The sequence below is a fragment of the Emydura macquarii genome, unplaced genomic scaffold, assembly GCF_026122565.2.
Source record: "Emydura macquarii macquarii isolate MOO-44397 ecotype Brisbane River unplaced genomic scaffold, CSIRO-AGI_Emac_v2 contig_2696, whole genome shotgun sequence".
In the NCBI taxonomy this organism is placed as follows: domain Eukaryota; kingdom Metazoa; phylum Chordata; order Testudines; family Chelidae; genus Emydura; species Emydura macquarii.
In genome coordinates this window covers 388748-405931 of record NW_027132833.1, presented here as the reverse complement: position 1 = coordinate 405931, position 17184 = coordinate 388748, and the positions used below count along the sequence as shown (strand labels likewise).

The 17184-nt window shown below is 50.9% G+C and overlaps 1 protein-coding gene across 2 annotated transcripts; it reads right to left on the bottom strand.

Moving 5' to 3' along the window:
• Window positions 1–8256: 8256 nt before the first annotated feature.
• Window positions 8257–16791, bottom strand: LOC137164781 (RING finger protein 112-like). 2 transcript variants are annotated; one of them, XM_067565728.1, is made up of 14 exons: window positions 16755–16791; window positions 15569–15681; window positions 15027–15342; window positions 14362–14577; window positions 13884–14021; window positions 13545–13649; window positions 13319–13369; window positions 12565–12621; window positions 12304–12390; window positions 12005–12134; window positions 11740–11870; window positions 11298–11351; window positions 10651–10725; window positions 8257–10139 (listed from the first exon to the last, which is right to left on the bottom strand). In XM_067565728.1, the coding sequence occupies exons 2-14, from the start codon at window positions 15589–15591 to the stop codon at window positions 9630–9632; spliced, it is 1893 nt and encodes a 630-aa protein (XP_067421829.1). In that variant the 5' UTR covers window positions 15592–15681; window positions 16755–16791; the 3' UTR covers window positions 8257–9629. The 2 variants fall into 2 exon arrangements, with proteins under 2 accessions (XP_067421829.1, XP_067421830.1); XM_067565729.1 differs by lacking the exon at window positions 13884–14021.
• Window positions 16792–17184: the final 393 nt, after the last annotated feature.

The window sequence follows — 17184 nt, the reverse complement described above, 5'->3', positions numbered from 1 at the left end:
GTAACAAACTGAATACAGTAGAACCTCAGAGTTACGAACACCAGAATTACAAACTGACCAGTTAACCACACACCTCATTGGTAACCAGAAGTACACAATTAGGCATCTGCAGAGAGAGAAAAAAAGTGAATACAGTACAGTACTGTGTTAAATGTAAAATACTTTTAAAAAAAAAAAAGAGAAAGCAGCATTATTCTTCTGCATAGTAGTGTTTCAAAACTGTATTAAGTTAATGTTCAGTTCTAAACTTTTGAAAGAACAACCATAATGTTTTGTTCAAAGTTACGAACATTTCAGAGTTACGAACAACCTCCATTCCTGAGGTGTTCATAACTCTGAGGTTCTACTGTAGTTGCTGGGTGCATTGAGGAGAGAGCTGGGCACTGCAGGGAGACGTCTCTAGGGAGCCCAGGAGTTGGGGTTCAGTGTTTGTTCCCCCCAAGATCAGGACTGAATTGGCTGAGTCCAGAAAGGTTTGCTGGCAGGGCAGACAAACCATACGTCAGGGATGCTGAAATGGGTGACCTGTAAGCCACAGCTCTGGGAAGCCCAGCATATTGTCACATTGGCAGATGGTTTGGGGACAAATTGAGACTGGGCGGGTGTTGGGGTCCCTCTGCAAAAAACAACAGGATGGTAAGAGCCCGAGTGCAGCCTGGAGGCTTGTTGTGTCTGGACACCATCGTAGCATTGTAGGTACCCAGAGCTGTAAGCCAGCGGTGACACCACCCTTCCCTGCTCTGGGTTGAACTCCAAATCTTCACAAGGGGCTAATTGTACTAGCACTGGGAGGGATGAGAAAACATGGTGACGGGTGTGCTTGGAAACTGATAGACAGACGGACTCACTAGGGGCCAGACAAATAGACAGACACACTACTTTCAGACAGACAGGCAGATGGACATGCTACATTCCAGATAGACAGATAGATACATTAGGGTCCAGGCCAGGGTTACCAACTGTCCATAAATTTATGGACAGTCAGTAAAAAATATACAATTTTAACACTGTCAGTAAATCCGTAAATAAATGAGAATGTCCATAAAATTGGGTAGAAATAAAACATTGTATTTTGACATTGATTGTCATCGTTCAGAATCATTTCTTGTATCAAAAAACTATACTGATCATGACTTTATCAATTTCCTATTTTCTATTATTGCACACACTCAAAGAACCTGATTGATCAATTAACAGCAGCTAAAACAATTGCGTAATTCCAAATTCCTGTGTACAGAATATCGCAAGTGAGTACACACTTTTGTGACATTATTGTATTGCTTATGGTATTTTTAGTGATGTCAGTAAAAAGTTTACCGTGTCAGTAAAAATAATCAACGTCAGATCTTCATGTCAGTAAAAACTAAAATGCAAGGTTAGCAACCCTGGTCCATACAGACAAGAAGACAGACATGCTACAGTACTGCCATGTCTCCAGCTAACTGGACATGTTGGCAGGGGACTTGCTCACAGACGTGTGCAGCTCTGAGCCCTCCAGCAGAGGGTGGGATAGGGCCACTCATACCCATGGCTCACTCCTGCTCACATTTATATTCATCAGGCTCCAGAGCCAGCGCAACAGGCAGTTCAGCAGGAAGGATTTGCCCCAACACTGCTCCCCAATAATGGACACCAGGCAGACAGGGGCATCCCCCACCCCACTTTGCTCCAAGCAGTAGCTATGGGCCTCCTCATCCAGGATCAGGCCCCCTTCCTCATCCAGACACACCAGCTGCACCGGGCACCCCAGATCCACCTGAGCTCCCAGACTTTGCTGCAAGGACAGAGTATGGTCAGATCTGGGACCCCACCCAGCCAGGATCCTCTACCCCAAACCAGAGTCCCAGGTCCTATTCCCCACCCCATGAGCCAGCCAGTCCCCCACCCTGCTGCCAGATCAGAGCTGGTGTCCCCTAGAGGGGAAAGGCCCATGACCCAGTCCCACCCCCCAAGCCAGCCAGACCCTGGCCCCCCAGATCAGAACTCGGGCCCTTAGAGGGGAAAGACCCTGTGTCTCATTTCCAGCATCCCCTGGTCTCACCCTCTCTGTCTCTCTCCCCTCCTGTGGTGTGTTTCTGATCTTTTCCACCAGGTTTTTGACGTGTGTCCGGGATAATCCTGTGCTTAGAGCAGGGACAATGGCACTTGGAGCATCGATACATCTGTGATGAGACTTGCCTCAACTGAGCTGTGAGGCAGCCCCAGCAGAAGTTTAAGCAGTGCAATATGAAGGAGAGTTGTATGGTGTTCTCACCATTTTGGTTTTATTTTGTGTGTTTGTTGTGCTATGCTGGTGTGAACGGGATAGATGGTGCAATTTTAGAAAAATGTTGCGGGATGGTACCCCTGCCCACTATCGTGTGGCTGGAGAAAGATGCTTTGGAGTTTAAAATAATGGCTTTCTGTAATTTTGAGGAGCAATTCACAATTAATGTCACCAAAATGAGTACTCTCCGAGAGGAAGCCGGCCCAGACTATTTGATTTATCTACACAGAATTAATTGGACCAGAGAGAAATGGAACACGACACTATTACGGTGTCAAAATCGGTCTGAAGTAATTTACAACAAAGCTGATTTTAGTTACTATTACATGGGGATATTTCATCTGATGAAGGAAAAGACACCTGTTACTGAGCTAAAGGTGTACTATTCAAAATAGGTTTTAGTGAATCCCTCTGCCAGTGTAGTGATGTACATAAACACCTATCAGAGTAATTGTACATTGTGCGCCTAAACCCAAAGAATACAATCTCGGGGACTTGGTGTTAAAAGAAAATTATAGAAGCTAAGTGCTGGAAACCCCAAAGGTACACCTTGTGAAAATACATGTAGGCATACAAAATATTAACATATCTCGCCTACATCACTGTTGTGCACCAGTTGTAACACCCGTAGTACGAGAATGGCTACAGTGGATGGACACCTGGGTAGCACACAATGCTAACACACATGCACGTCCCAAGCGAGATATTGGAGGAGGTATTTTGGGAGGTATAGGAGCATCAGCAGGGGAGCTGAATGCAATTAATGAAGAAGATTTGGTAAATAAGTTAAGCGCCCTAGGCAAGAGCCTTGGAGCCTTATCAGATCCCATAGTACACACACATTCAGACATGGGATATGGAGAAATATTACTTGGAGATATATTGGTACCCTGGGAAATGAATAATGAGAAAGCACTCCTGAGCCTATTGCACCTCACAAAAACCGTAATAAATGCTACCTCCAAAGCTTTAAGTTGCATACAAGCACAGCTTTGGGCTCAAGGAATAGGTCCAGGTATTATTTGACAAGGACTTACAGGAGTCCTACCTGATAAAATAAAGAAATTGATTTGGGATGATGCCACTACCCAAGAAAGGGCCTTAAGCCATTGGTGGAAGATATGAAATTTTACAGTAGATGCCGAAGCTCAAGTGATTATAGCGTATGTAACGATATTGTCTAATGTTTGCGTCATAGACATACACAGAGTAGTCCCCCTAAGCCTCAATGCAAAAACTGGAGTGTTATGGCCTACTGAACACCTGACATGGGGATTGAAAAAAGAAATGAAATTTGATTGGTTAGTTTACAAAGTTGCACACGTGAAGCCATGTTGGGATCAGAATTGGACTATACTTATGAAGACCACTGAGACAATTTACATACCCCTGTAAGAAAGATGAACTGGATGCATGGAATTATCAATATGCCTTGTTACCAAATAGTAGCATTAATTCTACCATTCTGTATATTGAACGAAGTTGTGTTTGTGTACACATGCAATGTACTCAAATTGTAATTAATGGAATTTACAAAAAAAGATGTTAATCCTGCCCAAAATAAATGTAATTGTACTGTTGCTGTATTGGAATTGTGTGATGCAGTTTATGAAGTACCAAAACATATATTTTAGTTATTAGTAGCAGATATTAATGTAGTAGAGCAGGTTCAACCTGTGATATTGGGAGGCAACACTGATTTGGTACAACACATACTAACACACTCAGATATGATAGCCTATTGCTTACCCACATTCAGGGACAATTGAGAATCATAAATTTGATGGTCAAAAATGATGGGACTAAAGCAACCGAAGTCCTAGATGCTGCAAAAGCTGCCACAAGGCACAGTTGGAGAGAAACCCTACTAGGATGATCCCCCACTGCCACTGGGATCTTAAATCTAGCACTGCATCCCATTGTGCTCATGTGTGTGTTTCAGGTAGTCTCTATAATGGCTGCAGCAGGACTCTTTTGGTGGACTAAAAGATCCCTAGAGTGACTCAAGGGACTAAAAGATCCCCCCATACGAATGATATGATGCTCTACGATACCCTGCTGGCAAGAAGACCCTAATCGCTTGGACCCCAGCTGAAGTATCTTGAACGACACTCGGTGTGTGTCAAGGAGTTGTCGTGATAGCCTATTAAGTTATGGCAGCCACCAAGGAGGGGATTGTTGGAGGCCCAGTGCAATTTGAGTTGCTTGACCATTTTGGCTTCAGCAGCCTGAAATCCTCCAGTTGGCAGAGACAAACAGGAATACTGAGTAACTTTGCACATGTCTGTTTCTGCATACCATGGCACATAATAAGATGAAATACAAAACGTGTATGCTTGCAGCTGCACATAGATAATGGTTATGGAAATAATAAGTTATCCTTGAATGGCTGGGGATACATTTTTCCACTACCAAGGGGCATTTCTTTTACCACCCCTCCTATTATCAGATGTTGTTTTGATGACCCCAATTATCATGGTGAGAATGGAATTTTCTCAAGGGTGAGAACCCGATGTAGGTGATAGAATATCTAATAATTCATAGATAAGTAATTAGGTGAAAGTAGGGAATAGAGAGAGATAAAAAGTCATCACCCAAACAAAGAGGCACACTCCATCAATGCCTAATTCCACAGGAGGTGCTGCTGGTCAGACCAGAGGATCCACTGACTCCCAGGTGGGGCCTCTATAGAAAGCTGATCCTGTATACAACCTTCTAAGTGACTTATTATTTCTCCAGGTTTAGTAAGCATGCTATATTGTAGTTAATTTTAGGCTTTGTATTTAACCAGGATATCTATAGAAAACCTTGCACATTAAACCTTATTGATCTCGAAACAGTGCTGTGTCTCACTAGTATCCACACTGATCACTAAGCATCCCGTATCAACACTGCCTCCTGATTCTAGCCCAATGCTGCCTCCTATCTCCAGTCTCTGACCGCAGCCTAACCCTGATCCTGACTCTTGTTTACAGGACCGGCCTTGTGATTCCTCCAACTGCCTCCCGGCGAGTCCTGTCCCTGGTGGGCAGACCTCAGCCCCGCTCTGACTGTGTGACCAAGCCGCCTACGCCCCAGCCCCTTACAGGTTTATAGTCAAACCACACTGAAATTCATTTAACAGAGCCTGAGATAGAGATTCAAATAAAAAGCAAGTGAAAGGATTTGGAAACATGAGGCTACAGGTAAAAGAAAAACAGATGCCGTCTAGAGCAGCGTTTCTCACATGTGGCCACCATGGACGCATGCAGCCACCAGGGGCTTTTCTTGCAGCCGCAGCCTCCTGGGCAGTGATTGGGATGGAGCAAAGCAGCGACCTCTCCCCTGGGGCCTCCAGCAAAAAAAGACAAGAACATGCAAAGCAGCTTGTGTTTCTTTTCCGTTTAGGTCCAGTAAAGAATAGAGACAACTGTACATTGTTTTTATTAATGAGTCTTCAGAAAAATAAATACATAAATAAATTACATGGATTTGGGCATATTTATTTATTTTTCCTAAAATTAATTAAGTATTTTAAGAAAAAGCATCAGAACATCCACCAGCAAGAGTTGGTGGCTGCATTGAGAGGCCACCAAAAAATTTGTTGTGAGAACCCCTGGTCTACAGCCTGTCCTTGCTAACAGGTTCCTTTCCTGTCTGCTGAGGTGTTTCTCACCTACTGGTTGGTTCTCACAGTGCTTGTCCAGTCCAGAGAGTTGAGATCCACTATCCATGAGACCTGCCCTCCACTGGCAGAGTCACTCCTCTGTAATGAGCCGTTTCTTCTCATCTTATCCAATCACAAGCTCTTGTCTCTTAACCCAGGGGGTCCCCACTTCTGGGCACTCCTTTGGGGTTGGTTTGTCTCTGTAAATGGCAAGCCTGCATCTCGTCCAGCCAGCAAACAGAGGCTGACTCCACAGATGATCATTGTTCTGATGTTGATTGGGTCAGCTCCCAGCCTCCCCCTGCCTCAGGTTTCACTCCCAAAAGGTTTGGAATACAACATCCTACCTGGCATCTGGCTCTAACACTGTTTCCCGTACAAACCTCTGACAATAACTGTGATAATCGGCTGGTTCCCAGCTGTGACGCTGGCTGGATGAGGGGGACCATTTATGATATTATTTAACAGCAGTATTTCAAGATTCACTACAATTCATATGAGATAAGCCATGTCAGGTACAGTCAGAGAGGTTATAATTTGCTAAGTAAGGTGATATTATTTATGTGTGTGTGTCATATTTGCATTGGAAGTTATGGATATGTTTGATGTATCTGTATTTCATCTTGCGCTGTGTTTCTGTGCGACACCCCAGACAGGTTGGCAGCAGCACTAAGTCTGCTTAACGGCCCATTAAGGAAAGTACAATGGGCCAGGGAGAGAAGTCCCGGGCTATACCTGATGAGTCACCAGGACATGTAAGAACATGCTCTAGGTCTAGGCTATGGACAGGGGACTTTCTGACTCTGAGGCTTTTCCAAACCATGTGCTGAGAGTTGGTGTTTGCAACAAGCCACACGGCAATCCACTATAAAAAGCTGCTGCACCACCTCCATAGTATCTTCAGTCAGTCTTCATGAATCATGCCTGCTTCCCTACCTCTGGATCAACTCATCTACAACTGAAGCTGTGAAAGAAAGGACTGAGACCCATCCCAGTACTGGATGTACACCCAGAGGGACTGTACAAGCCTGCAAACTCCACAATTCTAATGAAAACCGGATATGTAAAATCATTTGTATGTATTTGATCGCTTTAATCATTTAACATTTCTCTTATAGTTTGTTTCTTTCCTTTTATAATAAACCTTTAGTTTTAGTTACTAAAGGATTGGTGGGCAGCGTGGTATTTTGGGTAAGTTCCAAACTCCTATTTTGGTTATGTGGTAAATCTGGTAATGTGGCTGACCCTTTGGGGTCAGGAGAACCTTTTGATAAAGAGCACAGAGTTTTAAATAACTTATCTCTTTACTGGACCTAGTGGATGATTGGGAACCTGAGATTGAAATGCAATAAGGAGGCTGTGTAGCTTTTGTTTTAGCTTCTTGATAACTAGTGTGGGGAATCAGAAGCAGTGTTTGTGACTGGTTGGGAAGTCTAACTTAAGTGTCACCCACCCATGCTGGGAGAATCTGCTCTCCTTTTGCAGCTTGCCCTGCCCTTGGCATTTTCAGTTGGCTACCCTAGGCAAGGACAGGTCACACCACCATTCGGCAAAGCCCCCACACAACCCCCTTTGGTGAAATATTGAGAAGACGGTCAGACACAAAGATAATATGCCCGTCTGGTCACGTCTGTGCTACCATATTGAATCAAGTTGCACACGGTGTCTAAAATAGCTGAGAGATCCAGGATGCAGGCCATCGTTGACTTGCTGGGCCAATGGATCTCTTTACAATAAGGGTGAAGCTCATCTGAGCATGAGACAGACATTTCTCCAAAGGCTAGTCCCAGGTAGTCGAATGATCTTCCCCAGTATCTAAGGATCATCCCAAACCTCCCCACCTTCCACTCCAAGTGCCACACCCATTTTTAGAGGTTTAAGGTAAAGGCAAGCGTTAGCTGCTAGACAAGGGTTAGTGGTAGGGAGGGAGGTTGGGATGGAGTTAGGGTTAAGGTAGGGATAGAGGGTAGGATTAGAATTAACATTAGCATTTAGGGCTAGTTGAGTTAGGTGGCATTAGGGTTAATGGCCAGATGGGACCACCAGACTGTCTAGTCTGACCTGTATATCACAGGCTCCCAACACCACCCAGTCAACAACCAAAATGAGACCCAAGCATTACAGGCCTCAGGAGACTGAGCTGCCATGTGCCAAGGGGAAAAAACAGGAGGGACTGAGCTGCGCCAATGCCCAAGGCTCAGCAATGGCAGGGAATTGGCCTAAGTGATACATACCCAGTTGGAGGTTAGGGTTTAGGCTTTCCACTGCTGCTGAGATTTGGGCACTCTCATGCCAGGCACCAAGCAGATCCCATTGAGAACCAAAGAGTTAATGTAGGGGAAACTAATGGGTCTTTCCTAAGTGGGTTGGCTGGTACCAAGCAAAGATTCCCTATGGTTCTGGCCTAAGTTGCTGATGGAAAGAAAAAATGACCCGTGTGCTTTCTATCCAGTTTATTACAAGTTAAACAAACAACCAGCAATACAACTCAAGAAAACAGATCACTAAGACCAAACTAGTTCAAACTCTACCCATCTGACTCAGCCATTCTCAAACTGAGGTGAAAATGAGATCAAAGTAGACTAATTAACAGCACCAATATTAAAATCAAGTCATCACTGCAGTCAAATCCCCAAAGACCAGACTGTGAGGCAGTTGCCTACGATCCCCAAGCCCTCTTTGGTTGGAAATCCCCAGGCTCAACTCTTGGCCTTTCACCAGCACCGCAGTGTGGGAGCTGAGCCTTCCCGCAGATTTGGACAGACGGCATCCCAAGCTCAGCATGTATTCACAGGTGTGGAATGGTTTCCTTTTAGGTTCAGACAGTTTTAGAGCCCTCCCTCAGAATAAATAGTGACGCCTATTTCTTATATAGTGCTTCTTCCTCAGTAGATCTCAAAGCCCGTCCCCAGCTATTAATGCATTATTATCCTCATTATATAAATGGGAAACTGAGGCATGGAGAAGGTAAGCAACTTGACCAAGGTCACAGAGGCAGTCCATCGTAGAGCAGGGAACCCAATCCACGTCTTCCTGTGCCCTCACCCCTGGACCAGCCTTCCCATTAAGAGGTGCAGCTAGAGATCCATACCCAAGATGGGAACTCAGGACTGCCATCATAGGAAATAATCCAGGCACCCGCCTGCACCCCCAGGAGATGACCCTGAGACATAACCATTGGCGGGGCATTTCCAAGCGCTTCACGCTGCAGCCGGAATGGCCCTATAATGTCAGAGGAAGGTAGGATGACCAGATAGCAAGTGTGAAACATCGGGACAGGAGATTGGGGGTAATAAGAAAAAGCTCTGAACATCGGGACTGTTCCTAAAAAATCGGGACATCTGGTCACCCTAGAAGAAGGCAGAGAGAGAACTGATGGCTGGAAATTAAAGGCAGACAAATCGGGAATGAGGCACCAGATTTTTCACAGCATGGGTGACTGACCAGTGGGAGAAGCTCCCCGGAAAAGCCGTGGGTTCTCCATCTCTTCTGACTTCTGATGCAAATTGGCTGCCTTTTTGGGAGATGATTTAGTTAGTGCAACACGCGATATTGGGCCCAAAGCAGGGGAAGTGGGTGACATTCTCCAGGCTGGGTGGCACAGCAGGTTGGATGAGATGATCCAAATGTCCCTTCTTAGAACCCTTTGTGGATGACGTGTCTGGGCCTGCTGCAGCCCCATCACCCCATTAGTCACCCCCAAAGCCGGGAAGCGGTTCAAATCAGGGGCTTATCGTCAGACAGATCCTCCATGCCATCCCCCTCCTCCCTTTGGCCGACGGCAGCCTTGGCTCTCTCTGCATCCTTCTGGGCGATGTTCCCACCAACTCCCCCGCCCACCCCTCCACCCACACACACCCCGGCCACAGTGCCTGCCCCAACCCCCACGGCCAGACCAAGTGCCACGGCAGCTTCAGCAGCGATGGCAGCGACAGCAATCCCGGCACCAGCAGCTCCGCCTACTGGTCCCAGCGCAAGTGCCCCCACGCCAACGCCTGCCAAAATGGCAAATTTCTTGAAGCGTTTCCCGTAGATCTCGAGGAATTTCTCAGCCTCCCCCATCAGCTCTGCCTCCAGCTCTGTCAGCAGGGCTTCTTTCTCCGGCGCTGGCTCCCGCATGTCGGTCCGGCACCGCCATAGCAAGTGCTCGCGCCGATCCATGAACTGCTCCACCATCTTGCTTGGCCGCACCTTCAGACAGTCGATCATGTGCCGGGAGTCACCGTCCTGCACTCGCCGGGAGAGGAGACGGCCAAATGTGTTACAAGGGGCCAGCACTACATAGACCCCACCTGGGATAAGGGCCCCCACACACGCCGGGTGCTGCAGAGACCTGGACTGAGATCAGGCCCCCCATCGTGCCAGCCGCTGCACACAAAACTGGCCCAAAAATCTCAGTCTAAACACCCAAAGCCAGGATCATTCTCCCCATTTTATAGATGGGGAAACTGAGGTCCAGAGAGAGACTCAGTAACTTGCACAAGGTCACACCAGGAACTCTGCAGCAGCACTGTGGACAACACCCAGGAGTTCTGACTCCCAGTCCAGCCCATTAACCATCTGGTCCATGATGCCACCACTACTGCAGCTGCCCAGAAGGGGGGGACCAAGAACAACTTCCCCCTGGTGCAGAAGTTTGAGTCCCACATCTCTGCAGCCATCCTGGGAGCCAGAAGTACGAGGTCCCGTTCCCTGTGGTTTACCTGCCTGGGGGCTCAGACCCCATGCCCCAACTCACCTTCTCCTTCAGATAGAGAGCGTGGTCCGTGCGGGCTCTGTCTATGACTCTCTGGTTGTGGAAGGTGATGGCCATCTGCGCAGGGAGGATAAGGCTGGGGTGAGTCACAGTTTGTGGGACCCTGTCTCCACCTAGGGCTGCAGCTTCCATCACAGCAGCCACACGTAATGGAGTGATGCCGTTAGTTGGCATGGAACTACAACTCCCATGAGTCAGCACGGCAGCTCAGTCTAAAGCCAGACACCCAAACTACAAGCCCCATGATGCTCCACAATCATGAACTTCCATGATGCACCACCTCACTTCTCTGTGGTGCACCATGGGATCTCCCATCTGACCAGAGAACTGGCTTATGGGGAGAAAAGGGAGCATGTGGAGCCCAAACTACAATTCCCATGAGACACCGTGGTGGCATTTCCAAATCAAAGTGTTTCAGCTTTTGATATTTCATCAGAAACTCAAATTTCTTTGCATGGGGAAAAAACCCAAACATTTTCAAGTAAGTTGTAACACACGCCTGAGATGCAGCCACCTCTGGGGCGGGTCAACCCCAATAAGACAAAAGTATGATGCAGTTTTGCATAGGATGTGAATTCAGGAGGTAGGACACGCCCCGTGATCAGGTCAGAGGCAGAGAGAGGCAGTACCTGACAGGGAGAGGAGAAGCCGAAGGATTGTTTCTTCATCAGCTCAGAGAATTTCTACAAACAAACCACAAGAAAGCATGATGCAGACTCCACAGGGTTTTAAAAAAACTGTGAATGTGGGGATGGCTCGCTCGCCACTGAGATGCAGCTATCTCTGGGGCGGGGCAGCTGGGGAACAGCCATAAGACATTGGTGTGAAGCAGTTTGGCAGTGGAAACGAAGAACTTCCCTGGATGATTTATGAAGGCTGAGTACAATCATCCAAGCTGGGATTCTGCTAGGATTTAAATACAGCCCTCATTAAAACAAAGATGGCCGAGCTCCCCGCCCTGCTCCCTGCTGCACAGCACCCCCTAGAGCCATTCTGGGGTATCGGGACCACCCTGATGGCCAGGGGAGAGCACCCCCTGCTGACTCCGGATACCAGCTGGCCAGTCCCCACCTTTATCCTGGCAGCGAGCTGTGTCCCGGTGAGCAGCTCCCCACACTGGTCCCTCTGGACGTGCTGACCGGCCGAACCCACCAGGGTGGCAACGTAGTCCCTCAGGCTCTCCCGGAAATCCTCATCCATGTCTGCAAAAGGGAGGAGAGATGGAAATGAATCCGGGGCCAGAATACCCCTCCCCCCCCATCCCATGGCCAGTTCCCTGGCAGAGATGGAGACGCCCCGTTGTGCGGGCTCGGAACCATTGGTCCAGATGTGTTACCTCTCAGGCTTCCTTGGCTCCCTGTCATGATCCGCTTGCCAGGGAAGGGCATCAGGTAACAGCGGGTGCTGCTTCTGCTCAGCTCTTCCAAGGCCTTGGGGTGTTTGCAAGGGGACATCACCGCCAGCATCTGCCGGAGCCAGGGGGAATCAGCAAAGTGAGACATCAATGGTGGGAAAGGACCCGTGTCCTATTCCCCAGCCCTCGAGCCAGCCAGTCCCCCACCCCGGGGCCAGATTGGAGCCAGCGCCCCCTAGAGGGGAACAGCCTCGTGTCCCAATCCCCAGCCCCATCATCACCTGTCGGACGTCTCTCAGATACTCCTTCCCACCGTCAGCTCCAAGGTCCTGGGAGCTGCTCCAATCCCGCACCAGCAGGTCTAGGTGCTGCAGGGAAGACAGGAGGGGAATGGGAGTCACTGGGGGTGGGGGGAGGCTGGGATGGGGAAGCCTAGGGAATGGGTCAGGGGATGCATGGGGCAGGAGCATGTTGTGGAGTGAGAGAGGAGTGTAATGTGGGGAGATGGGGCAGGGCGGGTGATGGGGGTGACGCCGTCTCACCTGAATGGGCTTCAGTCCATAGGCCTCTCCCACCACTTCAGCCACCTGCAGAAACATCTGTGGAGCAAAGAGTGTGGGGCTGAGTCTGGGGCTGGGATTTGTGGGGTGGGGAGGCAGCGTTTGCACAGTAGGGGGTGGAAATCCTGCCTATGAAACAACTTCCCTCCATCCCCCCCACCCCAGCTCCAACCTGGTCTGGGTTTGGTACCTGAGTCCCACTCGACTCCTTTCCTCCCTGTGGTGCAGAGACACCTAGTGGCCAAAGGGCAGAAATGCAAGCCAGAGTTCCCCACTCTGCCCTGCCCTATGCCGGGGGCTCTGTTCCCTCCAGATCCCCCAATGGTAGGAATAGACTAGACAAAGGTGCCAAATACTGAGATGCTACCAGAGTCCTGGCAACACCAGTGTTCCCAGCAAGCGGGGACCCAGTGCAGGGGTGAATTCCGGACCCTACAGCTGCCAGGGGAGCAGCAGTGGAGCTGCAGGAAAGCTGGGCCCTGCTGAGAACGGCCCCAGGACTCCTGGGTTCCATCCCCAGTTTTGGGAGGGGAGTGGGGGCTGGTGTATTAGATCAGGGGGGCTGGGAGCCAGGACTCCTGGGTTCTCTTGCTGACTATGCCTCCGATTCCTCATGTGACCTCAGGCAAGTCACTGAGTCTCTCTGGGCCTCAGTTTCCACAGCAGTAGAATGGGAAGACTACCACACTGGGGCTGTCTGAGCGTGGCGCCGTGTTCTCCCCTCCTCCCCCTTCACCTCCAGATATTCTAGGTCAGGGTCCTTTAGCTGGCTGGAAATATTCAGGATCTGCAAGTAATCAGAAGGATGGGGTTAGACACAGAAACCAGTGCAACCCACTTCCTGCCACGCACCGTCCCCTAGCTCCACCCTGGGACATCGGGACCAGCCCACCTGCCAGGGGAGAATGCCCCCTGATGAGCACTGCCCCAAACCCTGCAGCACAGCCCCCACTAGCGCCCACCTGGTAGGAGCCCAGCAGCATGGAGAGGGCGGAGAGTTTGACGCTGGTCTCCGTGTCTCTGGCGAGGTCCATGGAGCCCTCGGTGTCAACCAGCAGCATGGCCACCTGGGGATGAGCCATAGGCCAGGGTCACGCACCAGCTCCCCGCTCTGTCCCCTGTGTGCCCCAGCACTGAGTGAGACCCAGCCCTGGAGGGGAACCGTGTTCCCTGCCTCCCCGGCCCCCAGTCACAGATCCCCCCAGCCTCTGTCTGCTCTGCTCTGCTCCCCCATTCTGCTGGGGTCACTCATCCCCCGACTCCCATTTCCCCACTTCCTCCTATTCCCTCCCCCCACTCACCTGCCCTCCCTCAGCGGGGACCCAGAAGGGCTGACTCCATGCCCACAGCCCCTTGGTGACACTGTGGGTGCCAACTCGCCATGCAAACCCCTCCAGGGACTCGTCCTCCCGGCCCATCCAGGATCCGTCCTGCACATCCTGCAGGGGGAGGGAGGGAGACACGGGGGAGGGGCAGTTAGTGCAGGGGGCTGGGAGAAGGACGGGGGGCTGTGGGTATTTTATTAGCAGGCAGGCAACATAGGAAGGGGCTTGCTGGAAATGTGATGAACAGACAGACTCAGACTGAGACGGACACAGAGACAAGAGTCAGATGGACACACGGATGAGCTCAGTGAGGTCTAGATAGACAGACTTGGGCTGAGACAGACACACAGACGAGGGTCTAGACGGACACACAGATGAGCTCAATGAGGTCTAGACAGACAGACTTGGGCTGAGACAGACACACAGAGGAGGAGGGGACCAGGGCCACACTCACCAGGTTCCGGAGCCGGCGCAGCAGGTAGTTCAGCAGGAAGGATTTGCCCCGGCGCTGCTCCCCAATGATGGACACCAGGCAGACGGGGGCGTCCCCCACACCACCTTGCTCCAGACAGCGGCTCAGGACCTCCTCGTCCAGGATCAGGCCTCCTTCCTTGTCCAGACGCACCAGCTGCACCGGGCGTCCCGGTTCTGCCTTAGCCCCCGGCCCCTGCTGCAGGGACACAGCAGGGTCAGAGCTGGGATCCCACCCCTGAGCCAGCCAGTCCCTTCTCCCACAGACCAGAGCCCTGTGCACCATTCCTCACCCCCCAAGCTAGCCAGTCCCCGCCCAGGGGCCCCAGTATGGAGTCACCGGCTGTTTGCTCTGTGACTAGTTTCTTATCAGCAGGTCTGAGCCGTGTGTGCCCAGCCCTCCCTTATCAGCTCATGGACCTGACCCTGACTGGGTGCTAAAGGGACACAGGGATCCCATTAGCCAGCCTTCCCTCCCACCCCAGTGCCCCAGCATTGCCCAGCAGCTGTTCCCCAACCACCCTGCCCCAGAAGTGGCTAATCTCAGTGCTGGGCAAGCCATCTCCCTGTGGTGTTATGTGCGGCTGCTCCCCAGCTGCCCCACCCCAGAGGTAGCCGAATCTCTGGACCAGCCACCATTGCACCCACCTCAGGGCTAGCTCTCCATGTTGCTTTTGGTGTCTCTTCATGTGGCAGGTCTCTGATATTCTCCACCAGGCTTTTGATGCGTGTGTCCGGAGTCATCTTGTTCCTGGAGCAGGGAGCCCGGCACTCGGGGCATTGGTACCCCCTGGCCGAGATCTCACTCCAGTGAGCTGAGAGGCAGCCCCGGCAGAAGTTGTGGCCACACTCGATGGAGATGGGGTCATCCAAGACGTCCAGGCAGATGGAGCAGGTGATGTCCTCCCGGAGTCGTTCCACCACCCCCTCTGCAGTCAGCTTTGAGGCAAGCGGTGGGGTCGGCCTGGGAAACACACAGCAGGGGGGCTGGGAGCCAGGACTGCTGGGTTCTAACCCAGTTCTTGGAAAGTGGGGTCCAGTGGTTAGAGCGGGGGGCTGGGAGCCAGGCTGCCTGGGTTCTATCCCCAGCTCTGGGAGAGGAGTGGGGTTGAGTGGTTAGGGCTGGGAACCAGGATGGCTGGGGTCTATCCCCAGCACTGCATCTGAAGTGGGTGGACTTGCACACTTACTGTTTATTATTTGCATTTCCCATGATGCAGCAGGACACGAGCTGGACGCCAGGTGGCTGATCTCCCCGTCCCCTCCTCCTGGGCTAGGGCTAAAGCCAAACTCTGTTGGAGAACTGAGACAACAGGGCATGAATGGATTAAACATCTCCCTGCCATGCTCCAATAGGAGGCTCAGCAGAGGGGGAAACTGAGGCACAGAGCAGGGCTGGGACATGCCTTGTCCTAACCCCACTTCCTCAGCTCCAAATTCCCCAGAGCTCTGCATGTGCACTGGGGAATCCCCTGTCCCCTATCAGCACCCCCGGAAATAAGCCAGCTCTCTCTGACCAGCACCGGCTGCCATAGAGTGCACCACACCCAGAGCCCGGGAGAGAACTCAGAAGTCCCAGCTCCCAGCCCTCCTTACCCCCCCCCCCCCCCATCTAACCACTAGACCCCATTCCCCTCCCAGAGCCAGGGAGAGAACCCAGGAGTCCTGGCTCCCAGCCCCCCTGCTCTAACCACTAGCAAGAAGAGAACCCAGGAGTCCTGGCTCCCAGCCCCCCTGGTTCTAACCCACTAGACCCACTCCTCTTCCTGGACCTGGGAATAGAACCCAGAAGTCCGGGCTTCCTGGGATTACTGCCTTCCAGACACTAGATACCAATAACTTCAGCTTCTGTTTAAAGAGCAATCCCAGTCTCCCACCGTCACACCTGGGGCAAACCATCTGGAAAGGGTGACCCCCTGCAAAGTCCGTCTGCCGGGATGCAAATTCCCCCAGGTTAGTGGGGGATTTTTCAACTCTCGTGATTTTTAAGCCAGATCTCATAATTGGTAGCTGGACCCTGCTCGCTGCCTGACGATCCCCTGGGCAGCCGGGGCAGAGAGGGGCTGAGGCTGCGTTGATATGGCTGGGACCTGGCCACTTCCTGACACCAGCTAGACTGTCAGGAAAGCAAATTAGGAGGTTCCCCGCAGCCGCAACTGGTTTGACTGGTTTTAAGCCAAGCCGGGAGAAACAATGTAAATATCCTGTGGGTTGTCAAAGTGAGGTAACCTAAGCCCCCACCAGCCAAACTGCCCCAGAGGGAGGAATAGACTGGAAGGGGAGATCCTGCCCCCCTGGCGGGGAATAGACTGAAGAAGATGATCTTACCCCCAGGGGGTGGTAAATTACCCTCCACACACCATCCCCATCTGTTACCTGCCCCACAGCTCGCTCTGTCTAAAGGGAATTTTCTCCTGGAGAAACGAAAGTAAAACAGTCGGTGGCTTTTACTTCCTCATGACCAGCAGCTGGGCTCTGACACCGAAGGAGATTGGCTACCAGGGCATGGGAGGGGAAATTGGCTACCACAGGAGAAGCTAGTAATAACTACTGCTAGGAAGCCAGGACTCCTGGGTTCTCTCCCCAGCTCTGAGAGAGGAGTGGGGTCTAGAGGGTAAGCAGCATCAGAGCTCACTGTACACATAAAACCCTCTTATGCACGTTCCCTTCTCCCATGTCCGAGGGGACAAACCCATTCATCTCACATGGAGGAATTAAAGGCTGCAGGCACTGCACGTCTTCAGTATGGAGAAGGGGAGTGAGAACAAAGGTCGCTCTGAAGATGCCAGGGATCAATTGCTCTCCA